We start from the raw sequence: 25,446 nt of genomic DNA on the forward strand, positions 1-25,446 counted from the left end.
TCACATTCAAGAATAATTCTAAGATCACATTTCTAGGTTATTTATCACAGGCACTTGTTTCATATATGGGTCCCCTCTCCTTAATAATACCACGTGGTATTATTATGGAGGGGGGGGGGGGGCATGTGTGAAACAAGTGCCTGTGTTATTTACCGGATATCGGGGAAATATAGCCACCTGGGGTCGTTGCGCAGTAAAACGGACTGAGCTTGCTAGGTCCACTTCCCGCATACATTCGACTGAGGGTGGGTTATTTTCCTATGAAATCGGTCAATATAGGCCTAATAGTTTTATCAGAAATACATTTTTTTCCCAAATTCTATGCATTTTTTTTTTAAATTCTAGAATGCTTTGGTTTACATTTTCAATAGCAGACGAAATGGTTACTTTGGTACCGAAACTATCGGTCCATGGACCGAAAATCCTTGACTAACACAGATGTTTCAAAACATCCTACATACTAGGTGCAGAAACGTCGTGGTGCGAAAAACCCCTGCATTCGAATGTTCGGGATCGTCATTCTCTCAAGGAGAAATATTGACATTGGTCGAAGAACGTAACGGCTGCTGTTAGAGGTTTTAATTAATATTATTTGTTATAAATTCCAAAAGATGCCACGAAGGGGACGTGCTTCTTCTCCTAGGTCTGGTGGAGGTTCTGGAGGATTTATGGGTGCAAAATCGGGGTAAAATCATGATGTAAACAAAGTCACATGGACGTGGTACATGTGTTGCATAATTCGTTTAAATGTTTTTTTATGAAATTGTGTCCGAGTTTATTTTTACAAGCTTTTAAACAAACCTGAATAAATTAATGTGATTGAAAAAATGTATCATTATATTAAATTAAGGTCACATGGACGTGGTTCATGTGTTGCATAATTCGTTTACTGTTTATGAAATTGTGTCTGATGTAATTGAAAAAAATATATTAAGATAAACGTGTATGTGTATGCCTGGATTGTTGAACTTAGTTATGTATCAAATAATACATTTTGAATTGAAGTAAGTTTTGACTACTGAAATGCGTTGAAAATTGTGAAATAATGAGTGCTGCTGTCAGAGCTATGTAGTGTGCTAAGGTCATAGGATACCATGCGCAGCTTTTTGTGCGACGTAAATCGAAGGTTTTTATAAGGGGTGGATCTGTAGCTCTCTGTTCCGTCACAATATTTATTATTTTTTTTTTTTTAGAGAGCTACAGTTCTGCAGGTACTCAGTCATAAAATTAATAAAGTTTGTGTATAATGCAAAAAAAAATTAAGTTTCATAGGAAAATTTTGTAATATATATATAGATCTATAGGTTATTAGCAAGTAGTTTTACAAAATTCTAGAACTATTTTTTGGGGTACCCTATGCAATGCTTCCCAAGGTCTTCTGGTACTTACTGGACATTTGGTCCAGTAATGGTTGAGATATTACTGGACCAAATCACATTTTACCAGACCAAAATTTTATATACAAATTAATCCCCAATTGTGGCCCCATCCTACCCTTGGCAAGTTGGGGGCCTTAGTTTTGACAAACTTGAATTTACACTATATCAGGAAGCTTAAGATTTCATGTAAATTTGAACTTTCTGGCCAGTGGTTCTTGAGAAGAAGATTTTTAAAGATGATCCCTATATATTCCCATGTAAACCTTTGATCCCCTATTGTCGCCCTACCCTGCCCCCGGGAGCCACGATTTTAAGAAAATGTCAGGAAGCTTTCATGTAAATTTGAACTTTCTGGCCCAGAATGGCATCGGCGACATACTTTTAATTATTAACGTAAGCATTTCACTTCAGATTCGTCAGTGGAGTAAACATTTCCAACCCATGTTCAACAACATTGTTATGAAATACCACGTTTTTTTAAAATGCTTTATTTACGTGTTATTCATTATGTAATTCAAACGCTACAAAGATGTCTGTAGTTTCACGGGATATTGCTCAATTGTATTATCACCCTCTCGGGGGAATTGTTTGATAAATATTTGAGTTAAACGTAAACACGTTTTCTGTTTGCAATGATTAAAGAACAGAATAAATTTTGGGACATGCTGCTAAAAATTGAAAATTTATCTAATCATGTATTTCATTGGGGGAAAAAATTATCGGACACTTGGTCTGGCCAACAACTGATATTGATTGGACCAAAACAAAAATTTACCGGACATTTGCCAATGTCCGACAGACCTTCGGAATCACTGCCCTATGTCATTAAACTTGAATTAAATTATAATCCAAGTTATTCTCTTTGAGAAGTGGATAGGCATAGTCTTCATCCACTTCTCTGCAGACCTTTGTGTTTTGATTTTTGAAAACATGTAAATGCTGAAACTGGTAATGGATGTTGCACATTTCATGAAGTATGCAGGCGTGAAGTGCTGCAGTTCATACTCTCATGTATATTCAAAAGCAAAATTTATTTCTTAATTAAGCTCTTACTATTAAATAATATAGTGTTGTGTCATACATAACACCAACAAGCCATTGCCATAGATTGATGGGTTATCGTTCTTTAGGAAGTTACTTCCCCAACATGAGAGTACTACCTTAATTGTTTTTTCAGACCCCCCGCTCGTGCTGCCCCTCCTCCACCACCACCAATGGTAGCTCCTGCCCAGCCCCGGCAGCCTGGACTGATGGCACAGATGGCTACTACAGCAGCTGGTGTAGCAGTTGGGTCGGCCGTTGTGAGTATTATATTTTATTTGTAAAGTACTAGACAGTTGATCTATTGCTATACACACCGATCACTTGTCATTCATATTTCTACCTTACGCAACTAGTCACAGGGGGTATAATGTTTTTGACTCAATCAATCTGTTCTTTTCAGCGCAGCTCCTCTGAAACCGCTCAACAAAATTTAATAAGACTTTGTAGTTGATATTGAATCAAGGATTCACAGGAAATTCTGCTTTTTTTTTCTAGGAGTTATGCCCCATTTGAACTTGAAGTTTTGCCTCCGTTAGTCTTGACTTAACAGAATTTCATAAAACTTTGTAGTTAAAAAGGACATACTATGTTGATGTGCACATTTGCAGGAAATTTTAATTTGATTTACTGCATCTTCACAATGAATGTCCTGTACTAATGCTTTCGGAAACATCTGATCAATTTATACTGGTATAATTAACATTTGCAATGATACCCATGCCCTACTGACCTTATAACCATGCTAGAAATGAGTGGGAAAGTCTTTGCCCTTTCTGCTAAATCAACCAATCAAAAGATTTTTTCTCAGAAAATGCCTGAAAATAAGCTTTTTGTCCTATACTCCATATTGCACATTGACTCTTTTTCTGAAAATTACAGTAAAAGTCCTGCATACAAATTCTGAAGTATACATTTACATAACAGTTTTCATTATTCAAATGATAAATCCCTGGAAAGGAAAAAATGACTTGAAAATTAAAAAAAACCCACATGTAATTTTGTTGAATAACTTCACTCAGGGTCATACTATTGGAGCAGCAATGACTGGAGGAATGGGAGGTGGAGGACATAGTGAGCCGGCTCCAGCCCAGGCCCCAGCCTACCAAGAAGCTCCCCAGCAACAGTTTCAGCAGGCACCAGCCTGTCAGTTTGAACTCAAGCAGTTCATTGAGTGTACTCAAACTCAGTCTGACATTTCACTCTGCCAAGGCTTCAATGAACTCCTCAAGAACTGTAAATTACAATATGGTAAGTTTTTAATGAGGTGATTCCGAACTCTTTTGAAATTGAAATACTTGTGTTGATACAAGTATCAGTGTTAAGGAAAACTCTAAAATGCTTTAAGTAAAAGTGAATCTAAAAAACTCATAATTTTTATTATATAAAACAATCATGGTACATGTATTACTTATATTTAAATAAATATTTAAAAGAAAAAGGATTTTTTTATGAGCCATTTGATCTTTGGCTTTCTGGGTTATTTAGGGGGGGGGGGACTTCATACCACAGGTTTGGTCTTTCATATTAGATGCCTCATGACCAGGCCTTTGATAAGGACATTAGGTATCAAAACTTTTGACCTAGTAACCTTGGAATTTGACCTGTTTTTAAACTAAAGGGATAGGTTAAGTAGAGTTGTGCTTCCTGGCGCGCTATGTTGTCTTCTGAAAACTCTTTTAGTATTTTAGTTTGATTACTCTATTTCATGCAGGTTGTAGAGTAGAAATCCTTCCTATGTAATTTAACACATTGTCTAAACTCACGGGTTTTCTCTCCATTGAACAACATTCAATGAATGTAGAGAGAAAACCTGTGGGTTCCGACGATATTCAATACAGTTATAAGGATAAAACTAGTGTCGAAGTTGGTAGCTAGTTGTCATTTATTCCAGTTTTTCAAGGAACACTTTCTGAGATACCTGCCTAGAGAAATTCTGTGGAAGCATTTCAATAAACAAGCATGCACATAAAATTACTGGTCAGAAATTTATCTGATAATTCGAATTCCATACTCTAAGGGATTGTGTAGAGAATTCAAAACAGCATGTTAGAATTGACATGTCCATCATGACATTATGTAACTGTGGTGTTTGTAGGAGGTTACACACTAGGAATATACTATCATTATTATCAATTGCATATGTCAAGACACTTGAAAAGATCACTGATATATTTTTCAACTACATTTTTGCATGTACATTAAACTTGTATATTTTTTTTAACAGGTTTACAGTAGATAATATTTGTGGATATGTGACTATGGTCTGTGGAATGACAAGAAGAAAGTGCTGTGAATGTACTAAATACATGAGGCAGGCCTATTATTGAATGTGTGATAAAAACTAAACTACCATCCATTCTCCTGTGACCGTTACTGTATAGTACATTTTACTTGATTAAAAGTGAATAAACCAGTTTGTGTTAATTATTTGATTTTTACATGTAATGGTTGTACTTTACCAGTAAGTTGAAGCCCCTCTGATAAGAAAGATAACTGAAACTGATGGAATATAAAAAATTTGAGGTGGATAATCATTTGTGTCCATTTTTGAAATGTCAGAATCTGAAAAATAACTTGTTAAATGGAAGGAATGTTATATGTATGGCTGGCTAGAAGAAGTTTGCTAGGAACATAAAAATTCCACTGAAAAGGCCCAACATGATCCTCACCAAATTTTTATTTATTGGATATTAAAAAGGCTAGGAATATGAACAGAAAACTAGAGTAGTGCTGATGTCCAAACACAAAAACTTCTAATACAAAAGTAGAGCCAGTTTTACTTCCCATTCAAGTCCAATACTCTAAAGGACAGGCAGGACTGATCTATTATGTCAGAAACTTAATGCCGCATTAATTTATTAATAATTGTCGTGAATTGACTAGTTATGGCATCATGACCAACCAAACTATGTTGCATCTCTTTGTAGGCTATGACATTATACCTGGGTGTTCATTGTGATGGCACAGTGGTAAGGCTCTCAAACCTGAGGGAATGAGAAAATCGCTGAGTGTTTTTCCCATATTTCTCCACCAATTCTCCTTCAAATAAAAATAGTTTTGAAAAAAATTTAATAACATATTTTCTCATAAAATCAGATAAATGTGAAAACAGGGTTTTACAGAGTAAATTTTCATGCATTATTGATTATATTTTTTATTACACCACTAAATCTGAAAAGATGTTGAAAATTATTGAAAAGGTATTCATTTCCTGCAATTTCTGAGAAAGTTTAACAGAACTATGAAGGGAAGGTAACTCTTATATGCCCATAACTCCCTTTGATGACGAGAATCCTCGCATGGATTTGACAGATTTACATTGGGGTTCCTCTATACTACAAGTTGACCAAGTATTCATTGACAAATTTCTTGCCACTGTTTTGCCTATCCTTGATTATGCATGCAGTCATAATAATAATAGATGATCTCATTTCCTAACAAGCAAACTCAAATGTGATATAGTAAACATATTGTACATCAATAATACTATGTATTTTGGTTTGTGGAGAAATATTTTGTATTCGCCCTGGCCTTTATTTTTGTTCTGGTGATTTTTAGGTCACCCGAGTCGCTCGGGTGACCTTATGATATTGTTATCTTGTTCCAGCATCATAGTGCATCCATTGTAAACTTTCGAACATTTTCAACTTCTCTTGAACAGCTCATTGAATTCTAACCAAATTTGGCATATAGCATTTAAGGGTAAAAGGGAACCAAAATTGTGAATTTCATGGACCCTTGGTCTTGAGTTGTGAGGGCAAAACCCTCAGCATTGATACAATCTTTAAAAATCTTTACTTCAGGACATAAAGCAGTCAAACTGTTTACATGATTATAATAAGCAGCCTCTATCAAATATGTGAAATTCATGACCCCTGGGTAGGGCTAAGTTGGTCATATATCATGGAAAAACTTCTTTACTTCTGGACATCAAGCAGTTGAACTGTTTGCATGATTGTAATGAGTACTCAAGTCTAAAAATTCCCAAAGTCTTGAAATTTGTGACCCCTGGGTTTGGGTTCAAAGGGGGTCATATAATTTGGTCATATATTGAAAATGCATTATATCTTTAATAACTTCTTGACTTCGGAACACCAAGGAGGCAAAATGTTTGCATGATTACATGTCTGATGAGCACTGAGTCATCTGCTTAAATTGTGAAATGAGTCTGGGGATCAGGTTCTAATATTACATGAGCAAGTAAGCTTGGAGTTTTCTATTGAATTTACTCCTAGGAGTAGGAACTTTGGGTCCTATGGCAAATTACCTAATGATGTTAGACATTTTTGTATATTAATGATTTTAAAAATTTCATGCACATGAGCTTTGGATAATGTGGTGCATTGTACCCAGGTGACCGGTAAGGCACATTAAAGCCTCTTGTTGATGAATTCTGACACCAAAGAGGTCCATAAACCGGTTTGCTTCTTCAAAATGTCTATATCTGTTTTTCTGCTTAGGCATTTTAATTTTTCTTGATTAATTCCTTTTCGGTGGTTATTGGGTTGGGTTTTTTATTGGGGTGGGTGGGGGAGAGGGGGTAGCTTGTCTGTAAGGTTCTCATATTTCTTACCGGTACTTATTCTCAAATCTCAAGAATAACTGGACCAAATCCAACCAAATTTGTCATAAAGCATCCTTGCTTGAAGGAGATTCAGATTTATTGAACTAATTACAAAATTAGTATTGAAATACATGTACCATAACAAATAAGTTATTAACTCTGAAAAGCTGAAACAGTAATGAATATGAATTAAATTCATTTTCATTATTCACCCCCACCCCCAAACCCCCCTTGCAAAACTATTTCTGGGGGGGGGGGGGGTAAAATAAATTGGCATTAAACTTTCTGTGATCTATCAAACAAGAATCATATAACTTTTTTTGAGAATTATATTACGAATGTACCAAAAAAGTGGTAAATTTAGTGCGTTTTATAAATGTCGAAACCCAAACAAGTGGAAGTGAAAAGTAATCCCATAGACGATTTATTTCAGAACTGGAGGAGTTTTTTGGATGAGGGACCGGGAATTGTTGTACAAGGATATAACTTTGGATTCATAATTAATACAAACGCCAGCCACATCAGAAGATTAATTAAGATCCTATTTATTCCGAACCGGTTCCAAATGATACTGACTGGCTAATGATAAATATATGATAATTTGATTCTCTGATATACTTATGACCTGCAATACTTCTAACCCCAGGCACACGGTTCTTCAAGGTGATGGGGGGGGGGGGGTCAGTTTGAAGATTGACTTTTAAAATCTAGGAGGGGGTGGGTCCATGATTTTTACAAACTTGAATCTGCACTATGTCAGGAAGCTTTCATGTAAATTTCTACTTTCCTGGCCCAGTGGTTCTTGAGAAGATCTTTAAAGATTTTCCCTATATATTTGTATGTAAAACTTTGATCCCATATTGTGACCCTGTCCTACCCCCGGGGGTCATGATTTTAGTGAACTCGAATTTGCACTATGTCAGAGAGCTTTTATGTAAATCTCAGCTTTTCTGGCCCAGCGGTTCTTGAGAAGATTCTAAAAGATTCCCCCTATATATTTGTATGTAAAACTTTGATCCTCTATTGTGGCCCCATCCTATACCTGGGGTTCATGATTTTAACAAACTTGAATCTGCACTATGTCAGGAAGCTTTCATGTTAATGTTAGCTCTTCTGGCTCAGTGGCTCTTGAGAAAAAGATTCTTAAATGACCCCACCCTATTTTTGCGCTTTTGTTATTATCTCTCCTTTGAAAGGGACATGACCCTTCCTTTGAATAAACTGGAAAGCCTTTTGTCCAAGGATGCTTTCTACCAAGTTTGGAAGTTTGGTTGAAATTGGCCCAGTGGTTCTGGAAAAATCGAAAATGTAAAAAGTTTACAGACAGACGGACAACAGGCGATCACAAAAGCTCACTTGACCACTCAGCTCAGGTGAGCTAAAAAGAGGGCAACCCCCCCTCCCCCGTTGTACGTGTCTACACCCTACAACCCCCCCCCCCCCCCCTCCACTAACGGTTCTACGTACCTAAACCCCATCCCGATTCCGAAACTTTTCATATCCATATCAGAATTTTAGAATATCATTTTCTTTAGGATTTTTATATTACAGGTCATAATTTTCTTTAGGGTTTTTATATTACAGGTGAATAAAATCATCATGAACATAAATGGCTACTTAACATTCTTTTACAATACAATTTGCTCTAACAGGGCTTTGTAGAAACTGCTGATGAAACAATTACGCCTAATGATACAACCTACATTAAGGGGTTCAGTTGCAACGCTTAATGATACAAATTATCGCATTAACAGTCTACAGTGTAAACCGTTAATGTTACAATCATTTGTAGTGCTGTTGCAATGTTTCATGATACAAGCACATGTTTGCAGTCCAAACCGCTAATGATACAACAAGTAGTACCATGAAGCGTCGCATTAGTTGCTCAATGCTACAAATCTGCAGTACGTGTTTGGTTGAACTTTTCTTCTTTTTTTTTCAAGGTAACCCAGTTTTTCCATGGGGTCCAACTGTTTTGGGGGTGCATAGCAGTAATAAAAATGTGAAACTCATAAATTCCAGTGTAGATTGGGGTTGGGCGGTAGGGCCCCTTAAACCTCATATTCTCCCTCCCCCCCCCCCCCCCCCCCCCTGGATCTGCTGTATGTTTTAATTATCAGTTACACAGATCAACTTTTTAGCTCACCTGAGCCGAAGTCTTAAGTGAGCTTTTCTGATCACATTTTGTTCGTCTGTCTGTCCGTCCGTCCGTAAACTTTTAATATTTTCGACCTTTTCTCCATAAATGCTTAACCAATTTCAATCAAATTTGTCATAAATCATCCTTTGATTCAAGTTTTTCAAATGAGGGAACATGCCTCCTTGAAAGGGGAGAAAATCAAGAAAGTGCAAAAATATGGAGGGGTCATTTAAAAATCATTTTATAATCTTCTCAAAACCACTGGGCCAGAAGAGTGGAGATTCACATGAAAGCTTCTTGAGATAGAGTCGATTTAAATTTATTCAGATCATGGCCCCGGGGAATGGGTGGGCCACCATAGGAGATCAAAGTTTTTCATGCTAATATATAGGAAAATCTTCTCCAGAACCAATGGGTCAATTTCAATTAAACTTGGTACAAATCATCCTTGGGTGAAGGGAATTCAAGTTTGTTCAAATGAAGGGCCATTCCCTTGAAGGGGAAATAATCACGAGAGGGCAAAAATGGGGGGGGGGGGCATTCAAACATCTTTTTCTCAAGAACCAATGGGCCAGCATATCATGGGTCAAGTTCTTTACCTAAAAGCTTTCTGAAACACATGGATATAGGAAATATCTCTATATAAACTAGGGCTTTCATATTTTGTATATGCATTATTACAGCAAGACCTTTCATGTGATCCAATGGTGTGCAACCTTGACCTGGAAGTTTGACCTACTTCTAATTTTTAAAATTGACCTATTCAATATTCCCTGAACTATTATTTAAGGTAGATCTTTCATATTTTGTACATAATATTACACTTCATATGGCAAAACCATTAATTTCACTTCATGGCTTTTGGCGTTGTGATCTTGAACTCGAAGTTTGACCTACTTTTAAGAAAACATAACCTACTATCGATGTCGGATAAAAATCTAAATTCAAATAGTTAGGGAGGGGTTAAATCCTCCTGTAAGTTTCTGTCATCCGACATCGACGAAGAAAAAAGACAAGCGACTGTTGAAAACCATATAATATTTACATTTTAATGAACATTTAGTAGTTTTAATGTACACTTTCATTCGTGAATAAACAGTAGAAAAGGTATACAGAGTGTCATTAATAACTGTATGTTTTTACTTCGAATAGTTTCAACATTCATCATATTTAGTTTTAAGGGGATAATGGGGGAAAGGGTGGGGTGGGGGGGGGGGGCTTGGTGAAATATGTGAATTTAGTTTTTTGTCAGACATTGAAGTTTGAACTTGTGACCTTGGAATTGGACCTACTTTTTAAATCACTGACCTGTTCAATATCTCCTGAACTATTTAAAGTAGATCTTTCATATTTTGTATATAGATTTCTTATGGCAAGACTATTAGACCTTTCATTTCAATTAGATAATATCTTGTTTTACATTATTGATACTAAATTGAAACTAAATGGATATTTTGAAGGAGGGGTAGCCATTTATCAAAATTTGTAAATTTCAATATCTCAGGGTTTTGGTACCAGGGTGGGGCCAGGATGGTCAAAGTGATTAAATGTCTTTATTATTTGTAAGACTTCTTTAATATTGCTGACACTGTAGAAAAACCGAAGGCATCTTTAGGAAAAACAGAAAGGCATATATACAAAATTGGGAATTTCGCAACCCAAGGGTGGATCCAAAATAGTCATATAGTGTTAATGTAATATATATTGTGTTGTGTATAGTCTTTCATCAATAGTCCTGAACACTTTTGGGGGCTTTTGTGTGTGTGTGTGTGTGTGTTTTTAAATAGCACATCTTGTTTTATACTGCTACCTATATATACAGAAAATGAAAACTATTATAGATTTTGTAGCCCTTAGGGCTAGTGATAGTTTTAATGCTCATGTGACCGACACGATCTGTGGGGCTTCTTGTTTCATATTATCATGCGTGGAAGCAAATCAGTGGGAATTTCAAAAAAACACTAGTGTGCCCGATGAGTACAGTAATTTTCAACCTGTTTTCAGAAATTTTTTCAAAAATTTATTCCGGTATGATAATAGCTCGGTTTTTTGTATTTTGTTTTGTTTTGTTTTTCTATGGCAGTTCAGGTGGTATTTAAGTTTTAAAATAATACTCTTAGAACGAAGAATGAATCTATAATATGTGCCTTTGCCAGTAATTGTTATTGTGCTTGTGCAAATAAATCATTGTCATTGTAATCCAGGTAAGATATCTGCGGAATCATATGCCATATTTTTTGTGGAATAGTGAAAAAAAAAAAAAAAAAAAAAAAAAATGCGGAATCGTAACATTTTTATTGCGGAAACGGGGTGGGTATTTTTACCGCCAGACACAGCCGAACACCGACAACCACCAAAAACATTAGGTATATATTAAAATAAATCCCCAAAACAGACCATATGTGAATAATTCAACGTATTTAATTAATATAATGAACTAATATGCACTAATAATGTGATAAAATACTGTAAAAGTAATGTGGCTTGAATTTGATCGGGATGGGAGTCAAACGCTAAACTGTAATCTGATGTATTTCCCCCAAAAGGCCTAGTTGCACATGAAATGTTGGATTTTCCTATTTTTAGGTTTTAAAAAATGCTAAAAACATCATAAATTATTTGTGATATTTGTTACAATAATTATGATACCCACCTTTCATACTATAAAGCACATCTTAGGTGTTCGGCGGTAGTATACAGATGTTCGGCGGTGGCTGTACATAACTTTTACAGTATTCTATCACATTATTAATGCATATAAGTTCATTATATTATTTAAATACGTTGAATTATTCACATATGGTCTGTTTTGGGGATTTATTTTAATATATACCTAATGTTTTTGGTGGTCGGCGGTGTTCGGCTGTGTCTGGCGGTAAAAATACCTACCGACGGAAACGTGGTGCACCGAAATATACAGTATATATAGCATTAGTATCTTTGTGACATTTTGCATCGTTCGTCACCTTGTTTCAGTACTTTCAGTACTTTGATTTTTAATTTGTGCCCAAACTTGTTGAACCCGACCAAATATAAGCGATAAAGTACCATAGCTTCCGGAAACTTCATGAGGGCCAATATCATGAATATGAACATCATATTTTTGAAATGTGACGAGTAAGCCATAGAGCACTAGTAAGGACTCCTGTCTTCTTTTTTATTTACCCTCCTCCTTTCAAAGAATAGGGGCATATTGCTTTGCACTTGTCGGTCGGTAGACCATTGTCAGCTCATTCACATTCTGTTAGTAAAGATACTGAGGTCACGTGGTCAAAGATCAAAGGTCAATCCATTCTGAACAGCTGGCTAGGGGCTAGGTATGGTGGCTGAGCTGCAGAATGGTCTTCATATCATACCATGATCTTATCTAGAACAGCAAAATCATGTAAGTCAAATTGGTGTTGATGCATCTCTGTGTTACATGAATTCATTTTCAGTTATGTTGTGATCCTTTAGGACTAGGTTGGGGCCACATAATATGGGGTCAAATTTTTTCATGGGAATTAAGATTGATTTAAAAAATCTTTTAAAATCACAACAGCTGAACAATGGTAGGGCCTGATATGGGCCTCTTGTTGTTAGAACATATCATCCATAACAAAAAACTTGATTTGAATCTACTCATTAGGTAACCATGCATATATCAATAGTTAAAGGTATATATACTAGTGAAGTGTAAAACAGTCCAGAAAACTGTTTGACACAAAGTAAGATAGATTACAAGGATATAGATTACAAGGATTTAATTTGTTGATTTCACGTGAAAGCTTCATCTTACAGAGCAGATTTAAGTTTGTTCATGTCATGACACCTGAGTAGATTTAAGTTTGTTCATGTCATGACACCTGGGTTAAGGTGGGTTCACTTATAGGGTTTTTATATATAGGAATATAGAAGCAGACTCTGAAAAGCTTCTCAATGGTACATTTGTAAAATTTCAAATTAGAACACAAGCATTCTCTTGTAGGGCAGATTCAAATTTGTTCACATCATGACCCACGGGTTCTAGGTTGGATCACTTGAGAAGGGGGCATAATTGTGAAATTAATGTTTTACATGAGAAAATGCAGTAGCTCGTGTGAGCAATTTGACCCATGGGCTTCTTGTTGAGTAGATACACAAAATTAGCCATGGATACCTGACAATGCATTGTGATTATTAGATCTGGCCTGGAGGTTATAAAACTTTTTTGAGCACGTTTTCATACTCAAACTCGAACTCCGTGCTCTAAATCGTACTCATACTCAAAAGTGAAGGCTATCAAACTTTTATAAAATTGTTCTCATACTCAAATGGAGTACATGCTCAAGATTTTCGAGTATGCTTGGAGCTTGCTCAGAGTAGTACTCAAACCAAACATGGCTAAGTTTGAGTATGAGTACTGTAAAAGTTTTATAACCTCCAGGCCTGGTGTTGTGCCATAGTGCGAGTTTGTCAATTACAAACCTCTAGATAGAGAAATAGATGAAATCTGAACCATGCTGGAGACTCAGTATTACTAGACGTATATAAATTGTGCGAAAGCTTATTTACTTTATTTGGTTGTGTTAGGTTCAAAAGTAATTCAACATTCTAAGAGTAGCTTTGAGAGGACATGCAATATGTGTATTTTAGCTATTCCTTTTTCCACTTTACAGGGTACGGGCTCAGGAAAGAAATAGCATGCATTTCATTTGGTTATCTGTAGTATACATAGGAACATTAGTTTTGGGAAATAAATATGATCCCCATTTGTTCCCCTCACGTGGACCATTTTTTGAGGGATGGTATATACGGTTAGTAGATTCTTACAACGGCAACAGTTTAGGATTACTCTTTGGACAAGTTCTACCAAGTCAATCTAATAGTTTTCAAAAGTATCCGCCGGCTTTGTGCAGCATCTTGGTGAGAGCTTGTTCTGTTACTGGATGCAAGCTTGTATCCTACGATGCAGCGTTTAATTCGTCTGACGTAATAGTTAGAGTGAGAGGTGAACCAGTTCATCAAAATCCAGATGACATATCGCCAGCTAACTTCACATGGAGTGCTGAAAATGCCGAAAACACCGTTTTCTTCCAGACAGATGCTGTGCAATCCTCATTTCAAGTAAAACTTGGCAATGTCTCTCTGTATGGCAAGTTGTCTTCTCCGCTACCTTGGGGTCCAAATGGCGAAGGACCAGGGGGATGGGTGGATAAACTCCCACTTCCGCTTCATTGGTTTGTTTACAGCCTTCGTTCAGCAGTTGTTTCTTATGAATTCAAAAACGGTAAAGAAATTGTGTATCGAGGAAGACAAGGAACCGCTCACATGGAGAAAAATTGGGGTAAATCGTTTCCAAAGGCATGGATATGGTCGCAGGGAATTTCTCCTAATAATGCATCGTATGCCATTTCTGGTGGACCTGTTCAGATAGGTCCACTTGCCGTCACAGCTTATTTGTTTGGATATAGAAATCCTTTGAAAGATATATCCATTGATTTTCATCCGTACGACAGTCGTGTTTCAGCACTAGAGGATGGGTGTCGTGGATTTGTAAATGTTACGGCAAAAGGATTGATCCATTCAGTGAATTTATATGTAACAGCGGATCTAACCTCTTTCAGTCAGTGTTTATATGGACCAGAAAGACAGGGTTTCCGACCAGTTTGTAAGGAGAGCTACGAAGCTTCGGCCGCTATTTCTGTCTATAGGTTTGACGATCTTATTGACAAGCAATTCCTAACCAACGTTGCATTAGAATTTGGCGGAGATCACGTTTGTGGCGGTTGTCCTTCACATACTCGTTAACATTCCACTATCTGTATTTCATCGTGCTAAGAAGACAAATTTTATGATTAGATTTTCTTCACTATGTACAGTGCATTTATGTAACCAAATGGAATTGCTGTATATCAGGAAATTTTTTCGCACTGGAAATGTTAGCTTTTTTGTTGAATGGGGAAAATTAACCAAATCTAAAAGCACTTATTTGTATTCATAGAAATAAATGATATTCTTGTTTTAAATGAAATTGCACTCCCCCCCCCCCCCTTTTTTTAAAATTCACTAAATATTACAGATGATGTAATTGCAGCACCAGATATACGGCATTTCCTCTGCAACAAAATATCTGTATGACCAAAAAGACAATACAGATAGACTTTGATGATGGCAGAGTAAAATGCTGATTAATTTTACAAAATGATTAATGATGCATTGTTTTTCAACCTGGTTAATCAGTAGAGAAGTAGAGTCTCTTTACATCTCTGAAACTATCAAAACAAAAATATAGACTGCCATTAGAATCATTTGTATAGGGGCCTACCTAAATATTGTATCCAATTTTTTTACTCTGTACAAATATAAAATTTCATAGAAATCAGCAAAATGGCTGAAAGAATCGGTTACCAGTCACGTAATGTATATATAGTTATCGTAGATATTTTAAAAGGTGGTGATACATTGATTTTTAACTAGTGAAAGTATCGGTCATTCTCTCACCAGAGGGCGCGTTACGCAAGCTTCTCTTACACCTTTGCCAGGCTGCGTTCAAGGTCGTAGCAGCTAGCCTACGGGCTAAGTATGATGGCTGATTTGTGCCATTTTACAATTTTTCTTTTCGTTATTATAAGGCGAAAAGTTGCTAATATTATAATTTTGTCGTCTTTTCATTATTTTAGTGACGAAAAGTCGCTAAATATCGTTTTGTTGTATTTTCTCGAAATAACAAAAAGACGATAAGGTGGAAAATGGCACAAATCAGCCACCATACCTAGCCAGCTACGATCTTGAATGCTGCCCACGCTTGGAACGACGTGACAATATAATCACATGATCTAAAACAATCATTCTCGTTCCCTTTCCCTTTGAAAGTTTAGGCAGCAGGTGATACAACAAACTGTTTTCATAGCCCACTGGCACGTTGTTTAGTATATTTTTTACCATTTAGCTGTTTAATGTGTCTTATTTTACAAGTTTTATCGTATTTTTTACAGCCTTTCTTACTTTTGATTCCATGTTTACATTAAATCTCCACCATGTGAAATACCCTACATTCACACGCATATTTACGAAGTAACTCAAAATTTAGGATCAGAAAATTTACAGTAATTGCACCAAAAGCATTTCATAATATGCCCAAAACATAAATGTGCTTGCAAATCGGAAGGCCTCGGGAACACGTAGTGCAAGTAGCACACGGAACTCTGGGTAGAGAATGAGTATCGGTAGGTTGCCGATTTCGCTGCAACGTGTATCAAATCAAAAACGCAGGTCGACTGAGTAGCATATCGCCATTTGGTCAAACATGCAACGCCATAACGATAACGATAACGATATACATCGATATACATAACGATAGTGGTTATTGGAAGTATTTAAGCAGAGTTAATGAAATGTATATATGGTGTGCCTTTTTAAATACTGAGTAAGATGATCTCGATTACATGTATATATAGTACTGTGTGGGATGATTGAATTGTATTGATGCAAAATACACAACTGATGCTTCCAACACACACAATCCGAGGCCCCATGTCACAGCAGGTGTGGCACGATAAAGATCCCTTCCTGCTCAAAGGCCGTAAGCGCCGTGCATAGGCGTAAATTTTGCTTCCTTTCATCGGCAATGGTGACGTCTCCATATGAGTGAAAAATTCTCAGAGGGACGTTAAACAATAATCAATCAATCTTCTCCAATCTTCTCCAGAACCACTGGTACAATTTTAATCAAACTTGGTATACATCACCTTTGGGTAGAGGAGATCCAAGTTTGTTCAAATGAAGGGGCACGCTCCCTTCAAAGGGGATACAATCAATGAAAGACAAAAATAGGTTGGGGCCATTTAAAAATAGTAAATTCAAGTTTGTTAAAAACATCGACGTTTAACATGCGGGTATTTAGGGAAAATCTTACAACAGGTTCATGATTAGTCATTTTAGTATGCTAACATCCCTGTGTAGTGCAGATTCAAGCGTATCAAATCATGATCCCCGGGAGTAGAATGAGGCCACAATAGGGGATGAAAATCGTACTTATACTCCAACTACCCTTTTTCAAAAGATGAAATTCTTCAAAACCATGCTTCAGTTTTAGACACATTTAATATCCCAGTCAATGGGTCGAATAAATATGAGTTACCGTACCTATACTGGATTCCTAAACTACATAAAAACCCTTACAAAGAAAGATACATTGTTGGACCCAGTAAGTGCTCTACCAACCCCTATCTTTGCTCCTAACGAAAATATTAACAGCTGCGAAGGAGAAACTTCAAACTTACTGTGTGTCTACATATGCCAGAAGTGGTGTAAATCGAATGTGGATTCTAAAAAATTCATAAGAACTTTTAGTAAACTTTAAATCGCAAAACTTCTCAAATCAACAACATCAAAACGTATGACTTTTCAACTTTACACGACCATTCCTCACGATAAATTAAAGACTAGACTTTTTGACATAGACATTACTTCTTCAACAAAAATGGAAAACGTAAATGTTCATATCTAGGGATCAGTCATCCCCCAAAAAAAATTAAAAATACTTTGTTAAACACCACTTTGATTCCATGCACAAGTACTCTGAGGTTGAAATAAAAAATATGCTGGAGTTCCTCATTGACAATATCTTCGTGGTCTTTGGTGATCAGGTCTTTCAACAGTCTGTTGGAATTCCCATGGGCACGAATTGTGCTCCTTTGTTAGCTGACCTGTTTTTATATTCCTGTGAAGCAGAATTATTCAAAAACTTCTACGTGAGAAGTAAAACAATTTTGCTGTGGCCTTCAATTCGACATCTAGATGTATCGACGACGTTTTATCTATTAACAAAAATAACTTTCATTCACATGTTGATTAGATATATCCCTGTTAACTCGAAATAGAAGACACCACAGAGTCGTCCACTTCTGCTTTATACTTAGATATTTTATTTAAAGTAGATACATGTACTAACGGCAAACTAACAACTCGACTTTAAGACAAACGGGATGATTTCAGCTTCTCCATCGTCAAGTTCCCATATCTGTGTAGCAATATTCCATTATCACCTGCATATGGTGTATCTCTCAACAGATTCGATACACAAGAGCTTGTTCTGCGTATGGTCAATTTTTAAATCGAGGCAGGCTACTGACAAACAAGTTGGTGCAGGGATTTCACCAGTCTCGTTTAAAGCCAGAATCTCGCAAATTTTATGGTCGTTATGACGATCTAGTTTGCCAATACAGCCTATCATTGAGTCAAATGCTGTCTGACGTGTTTCATACCGATTGTTAGACCGTCCTTGGCACACTGCTTTTGACTACGAAAAACTCCGTTTACCTTATCAAGATACAGGACTCACGGCGGGTGTGATCGGTCGACAAGGGATGCTTACTCCTCCTAGGCACCTGATCCCACCTCTGGTGTGTCCAGGGGTCCGTGTTTGCCCAACTTTCTATTTTGTGTTCCTTAAATAAGTTATGAGATTGATCACTGTTCGTTATCTTCACCTTTCACATACGAATTTATAGGGATGGTTGTTTTCAGTCATTGGCACGTCACCAGCTTTGGGTGAAGTACTAAACATTTAGACCTATGCTTAGCGCTCAGTGCCGTAGCATTGAGGACTCTTTAATTTGCCAACGCCTGTCGCGAGACGGGACCTCCGATTTTAAGGTAATGTCCGAAAGACCTGTGATTCTCAATTCGAAATGCCGAGCGTTTGGCGAAGGAGCAATCACTATCCATGTTTACGTCTTAGGTTTGACATGACCATGGCACGAGCAGGGATCGAACTCACTACCTCCTGGTTTTGAAGCGAACGATCTACCAGTTTGGGCTTTGTTGATCTTTTCTTAGATCCTGTGGGGATCCAGGTTAGAATAGGTCCTCCGTACTCCTTGTTTGTCGTAAGAGGCGACTAAATGGGGCGGTCCTTCGGATGAGACTGCAAAAACCGAGGTCCCGTGTCACAGCAGATGTTACACGATAAAGACCCCTCCCTGCTCAAAGGCCTTAAGCGCCGAGCATGGGCCTAAATTTTGCAGTCCTTCACCGGCAATGGTGACGTCTCCATATGAGTGAAATATTCTCGAGAGGGACGTTAAACAATTTACAAATACCTTTTCTTTGAAAGAGTTATGGGCCTTTAGCTGAGCAAATGATACTAAAAAAGTGGGACCCTTTTCTGAAGATTGCCATTACAATGATGTAGTAGGTCTTTTGACTCAATAAAATTATTTAAGAGTGTAGATTGTCCTGACGCAGTGTACTAGGGCGCGGATTGTCCTTATAAAACATAGTACTTCAGTGTAGATTATCATGAGTTATTGCGGTATGGAGCGATTATCATGACTGGGTTATTGCGCATGACTGGGTTATTGCGGTATGGAGCGATTATCATGACTGGGTTATTGCGGTATGGAGCGATTATCATGACTGGGTTATTGCGGTATGGAGCGATTATCATGACTGGGTTATTGCGGTATGGAGCGATTATCATGACTGGGTTATTGCGGTATGGAGCGATTATCATGACTGAGTTATTGCGGTATGGAGCGAGTGTCCTGACAGTGACTGTTGGTGGGTTGTTAACATTCAGGGTCATGGCATCCGATTGTATTGTATTGATCTTCAGACACATGTTTCCTGCATACTTGTATAGTCTATTAATTTTGCCTGGAATATGCTTGTGAGAGTGGGCAAACAAGGCGATGTCAGACGTCCAGGTTCTTTAGTGTGGTGGATATACCCTATCTAATGTCACATAGAATGACAGATGTCGTGTATGTAATGGCTCAGTCTTTGACTATAAATGAGATTGTTGGTGACGTTACACAGCCCGATAAACTCGTGTCCACTCCAAACTCAATGTTACAGTTTCCATTCCTGCATTTGAAGCTGACATAGAAACTTTTGACGATGTTTATTAGATATTGTGGGATGTCATGTTATCGAACGGTCATCCAAAGATTGTCTGTGAATTCTGTGAAAAGGCTTTTTCGAAGTCAATAAAATTAATACAAAAATGCCTTGGACATTCTCTACATTGTAAATATTTGATTTTGCTGTCTGACGTGTTTCATACCGATTATAAAACCGTTCTTGGCACACTGATTTTGACTGCGGATAACTCCGTTTACTTAATCAAGATATAGGGTGTGACCGGTCGACAGGGGATGCTTACTCCTCCTAGGTATCTGATCCCACCTCTGGTGTGTCCAGGGGTCCGTATTTACCCAACTATCTATTTATTTTGTATGTATTTTGTGTTGCTTATGGGAGTTGATCGCTGTTCGTTATTTTCACCTTTCATCAATACGTCCATGCTCTAGCTTCACATCCGGAATTCTGTCCTATGGTAACTTTGTCCATGATCTTACTTGGGATGGAAAGTAGAGTTATACAATAGTTAAACAATAGTCGCTTAAATTGCCTTACTATGATTGATTGTTTAACGTCCTCTCGAGAATTTTTCATTCATGGGAACGTCAACAATACCGGTGAAGGGCCACAAATTTAGGCCGATGCTCGGCGCTTACGGCCATTGAGAAGTGAGTGTTCTTTAGCGTGCCACACCTCCTGTGACACGGGACATCCGTATTTAAGGTCATCTCCGGAGGCCCGTGACATTCACACCTGATGCCGAGCGATGAAACTGTCACTACCTGTTTTAACGACTTAGGTCTACATGTCGTGGCCGAGATTCGAACCCCGACCTTCCGCATGCGGGGCGAACGCTCTACCTCTAGACCACAGCGGCGGTTCGCCTTACTTTGATATTTTGATGACTCCATTTTTTTATTCGTCTGGTATGTGTTGCTGTTCAAGATGTCATGGAAAAAAAGTTGTGAAACAGGGACTGGAAGAAGTGGATCCTTGGCTAAGAGAGTTTTGTATTAAGTTATCACTTTCAGTAGATTTTATATCCTATAGAGTTTTTATTACAGACACAATTTCTGAAATGTGTGGCGATTCAATGTTGATATCTAGGTCTGTTTCTGGATCACTGATCTTGTGCTCTTGACTTGGAGGGAGTCTGTTTGAACATTAGAATGTTCTGTTCATCGTTCCTCTTAATCCTCTGATGACAGAGAATTTTCGTCTTTCACGGGTATGTTGGGAGATGGTCAATTTCTGTCACACACCTCCATTGTTATTTTGTAAAAGCGTCCTTAATCTCCTCTGCAGCTTTTGTTGCTAGGGCAGCGCGCAATTCCCTTTTCTCTTCCTTCTGTATATCACTATATTCCTCTTTGAGCCTCACAGATCTTGCCTCCTATACTTTCTTTCAGACAGCTCTTCTTCAGCTAATTATTATCCTTGATCTAAGCATTATCCAGTCTTTGCTCTATACCCAACACACTTTTCAATAGACTCGGTGAAGGTGTTGCAAAAATGTTCTGACTCTAGGTTTTGCAGCACGTCACAACTATTTCTAATTGTAGTGTTGAATTCTACACAAGGAAAAGTGCCACATATGGTCCTCATATGAAGTGAGTTTCTTATGAGGATCATATGCAAGTCATGTGTGTATCATATCAAACTCACTTCATATGAGAATCACATGTGGCAAACGTATGATTCTCATATGTAGAAAATCAAGATATATCTGTTCTGTTCTCTCCACGTGTTCCTTCCCGATGTGTTATAGATATTGTTGCCAGATGGTGGTCATTATCAACATCGGTGTACTTCTTGTCACCCTCATATCAAATAAAGGTGACCGTCTCCACTTGCCATTCATGATGATGAAATATGAAGATGACAAACAGTGTTCAATCTCATAACTCCTATAAGCAATACAAAATAGAGAGTTGGGCAAACACACACCTCTGGATATACCAGAGGTGGGATCAGGCCCCGCCGTCACCAAAAGTTCCTTTTCCTCAACCTCAACTCAAATCCAGGTGTCCGGGAGGAGTAAGCATTCCCTCTGTATCTCGATCAGGCAAACAGAGTTATCCGTAGTTAACATCAGTGTACCAAGAATATGATCAATTTAATTTCTCTCGTGTTTTGATGGGGGAAACAACGTTTCTTCAATTACATGTGTTAGGGGCCTCCGTGGCCGAGTGGTTAGAGCATCGCGCTCAAAATCACACGCCCTCTCACCTCTGTCGGCGCGGGTTCGAATCCCGCTCGCGCCGGTAAGTGAGAAAGTTTCCCAGTTTACTTTCGGAAGGTCGGTGGTCTCTTCCCAGGTACATTGTATCTGGGTTCTCTCTTCCACCAATAAAAACTAGGCGCCACCAGATAACTGAAAAATTGTTCAGTGTGGCGGAAAACATCAATCAATCAATTACATGTGGATACCGGCAGTCAGTGATACAAAAATCTGCAAGGCTTTCCTCGTTCTCATTTATGGTTCCACAACCATGTTCTCCCATTGCAATGTTGAAAAGTTCTTGTAAGGTCATTGATGTCGCCTATTATGATCTTGGTACATGTATCATGGTCTGGTGTATTGTCCAATGCCTGTTGCAGATGTTTGAAAAGTATTTACCTCCTCATCCACATCAACACTGGAATAATGTCATGTTGACTTGCTTCCTTTCAGTCGTATTTATGTTAACTAGCTTCCACTCCATCAAACACTTTTCAAACCCTTTTATAGTGACTACACCCTCATGATATCCATCTTTTCGATTGATGAACAGTACTGACTCACCTGAATCAGTCTACATGCTTTCACTGATTCCTGGCATACGCAGGTTCTATCTCCTCATGTCGGCTGTTATTTGTGCTAGCTTACCAGTGGTATCATGCAAGTTCCCAGTTCCTATTCTGATCTTTTTATTGTTGAGGGCCCTGTTCCTGTTAGAAGTTCCCCCTTGTCTTTCACTGTGTACAGTCATACTGACTCCATTGATGATTATTGGGAGGTTCTCATCCACAGTTAATAAAGATATATCTTCCTCGTTACTCCACAACAATGAGTTTTTATGAGTTCGGGTTTAAAGTTCAAAGCCCTGGACCAGAAGGACCAATAATTTTTTCTGTCAGGGTGTCCTTTCCCTGGCGACAGGTGAGATAATTTAAGGCGTGGAGACTCATTTTTGTCGCTGCCACTCAAATACCCGTACCTAAACATTCCCATGAACACTTACAGGCAGAATTTATTTTGCAATGGTGTGCATTGACTTGAGGGTTTAGGTGGTAAGATCTAGTGGTATGGGTGTGACACATATGATTCAATTGATAGTCAACACGATAATGAATTGATATTGATACGATATTGTCGATGTGGAGGATCTCAACGGTCATGATTCAATATCGATACGATATCGACCGGAAAAATTATTAAGACTATAAGTACCATGCATGATTCAGATGATAATCAACACGATAATGATTCCATATCGAGACAGAAAATCCTCAACAATCGTGATTCACTGCCAATATGATATCGACTATACAAACCCTTAGGATTGCGGCCTCAGTACTATCACTGGTATTAAACTGATGATAGTAACGATTGTTACTATCATCCCAAGATGGCGGAAGGAAATTCCGGAAAGACCACGTTTACTTATATCTATTTGTATTGTTTATTTGCGAATGATATGTAGGTAAGAAATATCATACACTAGCAACAATTACGATCAGGTGTTATTTTATCTTTTATACGGCTCATATGAACAGAAAATTCGTCGTTGAAAAAACAGCGAGGATGATAGTAACGAAAGTTCTTGCGTTACTATCATCATTCATTTCCGTTACTATTGTAACCTGTTACTTGATTTTCTACTTTTAACATGTTTGGATCAATAATAAGTAGTGACATTGTATTGTGCATTACGATGTATTCCTTCAGAAGTGGTCTCGTATATTTTGACATGTCTCATGTTTACACGTGTTCCGATAGTTAAGTTATTCATTTACGAGTTTAGAGCAATCTCGAGTCATTTCATGTACTTACGTGCATTCCCTTGAATAATTCCTGTTCTAATTACCAGTTTTAGTTTCACGAGGGGTAGTAGTAGTAATAATATTGGGGAATGTCGGGTGGATTATTAAATTTCATGTTTTTGGCTGCCATCATCTTTTTACGAGTGCAGTATCACTCGTCACTTCCGGTTTGGTGACGAAGAGATTTACGATGGTTGTGAGATAGTATTTACTATGTGAATCAGTTAGACATATGAATTGATGTTCTGTAACAATTTGAGGTTAAGAATTCGTTGTTATTTATTACATACTACATGTAACCAGTCATATCTTAAGGAACTATATTTGTTTACGGTATCGTTGATAGTAACTGTATTCGTGCGCACACAAGACAGAGTATGTTTAACCCACATGCACGAGATATTGTGATATTTATTTACTTGTTTAGATTAGCAAATTGAGCTTTTTAATGTATGTTATTCAGTTTTAATTATTGGTACTTATTGATATTCCTTTCGCGCTTGTACGGTAGCCTGTACGGGAAAAAGTAGTTCTGTGTGGGAAATTGTGTGGGAGCCGATGCCACCGTACAAGTCGCTGATTGGTTAGAGGCCTGTACGGTATGTTTTGATTGGTTAACTATAGTCATGTGGTCTAGGACCGAAGGTTATATAAGTAAGCTCGCTACGTTACTACGGCAGATTTCTACAAGTTGAGCGGCGGTAACATTCAAATCTCTTAGAAGAAAATTAAGGTGAGACTACTCATAATGTAATAATCATAGTAAAAACTTAGTTAGAAATCTCCTACCACACTGGACAACCAAAACTTGTATTTCTGAAAATTCAGCACTTGTATAAAGCCTGTCGTAGTATACAGAGTTCACCACATTAAGGGATTTTTATTGTGCCTTGTTTTGTTTATTCATCATAATAAATACAGATTAAGACTGAAAAGTTTCTAGTATTCTTCACCAAACATGGAAGAGAAGTGTGATTGAGATATTGTTTATTGAAGTTAAATGATCTTTGGAATTATCCTGACATGAGTGGATCTGCTGAGGATTCAGAAATATACAAGCAAACTCCTATCCTTGGGTAGCTTACACTATTATAATGATTAGTGAAAAACACAGAGTAGACCTAGATTCAGGGCAATAATGGAATGACCTGTTTTCCCTCAAAGTGGACTACTCTGAAGGGTATATATTAGAGCGCACTGAGAGTTTCAGGATAGTCTGATTCAGAGCAGCTGTTGGAAAGCTGAAGAAAGAAATTAGAGGGGTAAGAATAAATAATTAAAGAAAGGGTAGAATTGTAGAGTAGCACCAGTGGCAAGAATCTCGGGGAATTGAGGCGAGATACTGGGGGCTGTAAATCGAAAGATTGAAACACCTAGTATCCGCCATCAATAGGAACCTGTGGCAAGGTACACGGTGCCAAGAGTTACCCAATGCTTAGAATCGAAGCCCGCCTCATAACTTTCGT

At 37.6% G+C, this 25,446-nt stretch overlaps 2 protein-coding genes across 4 annotated transcripts; both read left to right on the top strand.

The window, feature by feature from the left end:
- Nucleotides 1-462: 462 nt before the first annotated feature.
- Nucleotides 463-4,836, top strand: LOC125650449 (coiled-coil-helix-coiled-coil-helix domain-containing protein 2-like). Of its 2 annotated transcripts, XM_048878782.2 has the most exons (4): nt 463-685; nt 2,557-2,680; nt 3,443-3,671; nt 4,648-4,836. In XM_048878782.2, exons 1-4 carry the CDS (start codon nt 612-614, stop codon nt 4,656-4,658), a joined length of 438 nt encoding a protein of 145 aa, XP_048734739.1. In that variant the 5' UTR covers nt 463-611; the 3' UTR covers nt 4,659-4,836. The 2 variants fall into 2 exon arrangements, with proteins under 2 accessions (XP_048734739.1, XP_056009701.1); XM_056153726.1 differs by having other exon boundaries at nt 490-685; nt 3,443-4,694.
- Nucleotides 4,837-12,130: 7,294 nt separating this feature from the next.
- Nucleotides 12,131-15,119, top strand: LOC125650334 (uncharacterized). 2 transcript variants are annotated; one of them, XM_048878538.2, is made up of 2 exons: nt 12,131-12,262; nt 13,765-15,119. In XM_048878538.2, the coding sequence occupies exon 2, from the start codon at nt 13,790-13,792 to the stop codon at nt 14,894-14,896; it is 1,107 nt and encodes a 368-aa protein (XP_048734495.2). In that variant the 5' UTR covers nt 12,131-12,262; nt 13,765-13,789; the 3' UTR covers nt 14,897-15,119. The 2 variants fall into 2 exon arrangements, with proteins under 2 accessions (XP_048734495.2, XP_048734486.2); XM_048878529.2 differs by having other exon boundaries at nt 12,154-12,512.
- The last annotated feature ends 10,327 nt before the right edge of the window (nt 15,120-25,446 follow it).

Source organism: Ostrea edulis, chromosome 1 (genome assembly GCF_947568905.1).
Source record: "Ostrea edulis chromosome 1, xbOstEdul1.1, whole genome shotgun sequence".
Taxonomy (NCBI): domain Eukaryota; kingdom Metazoa; phylum Mollusca; class Bivalvia; order Ostreida; family Ostreidae; genus Ostrea; species Ostrea edulis.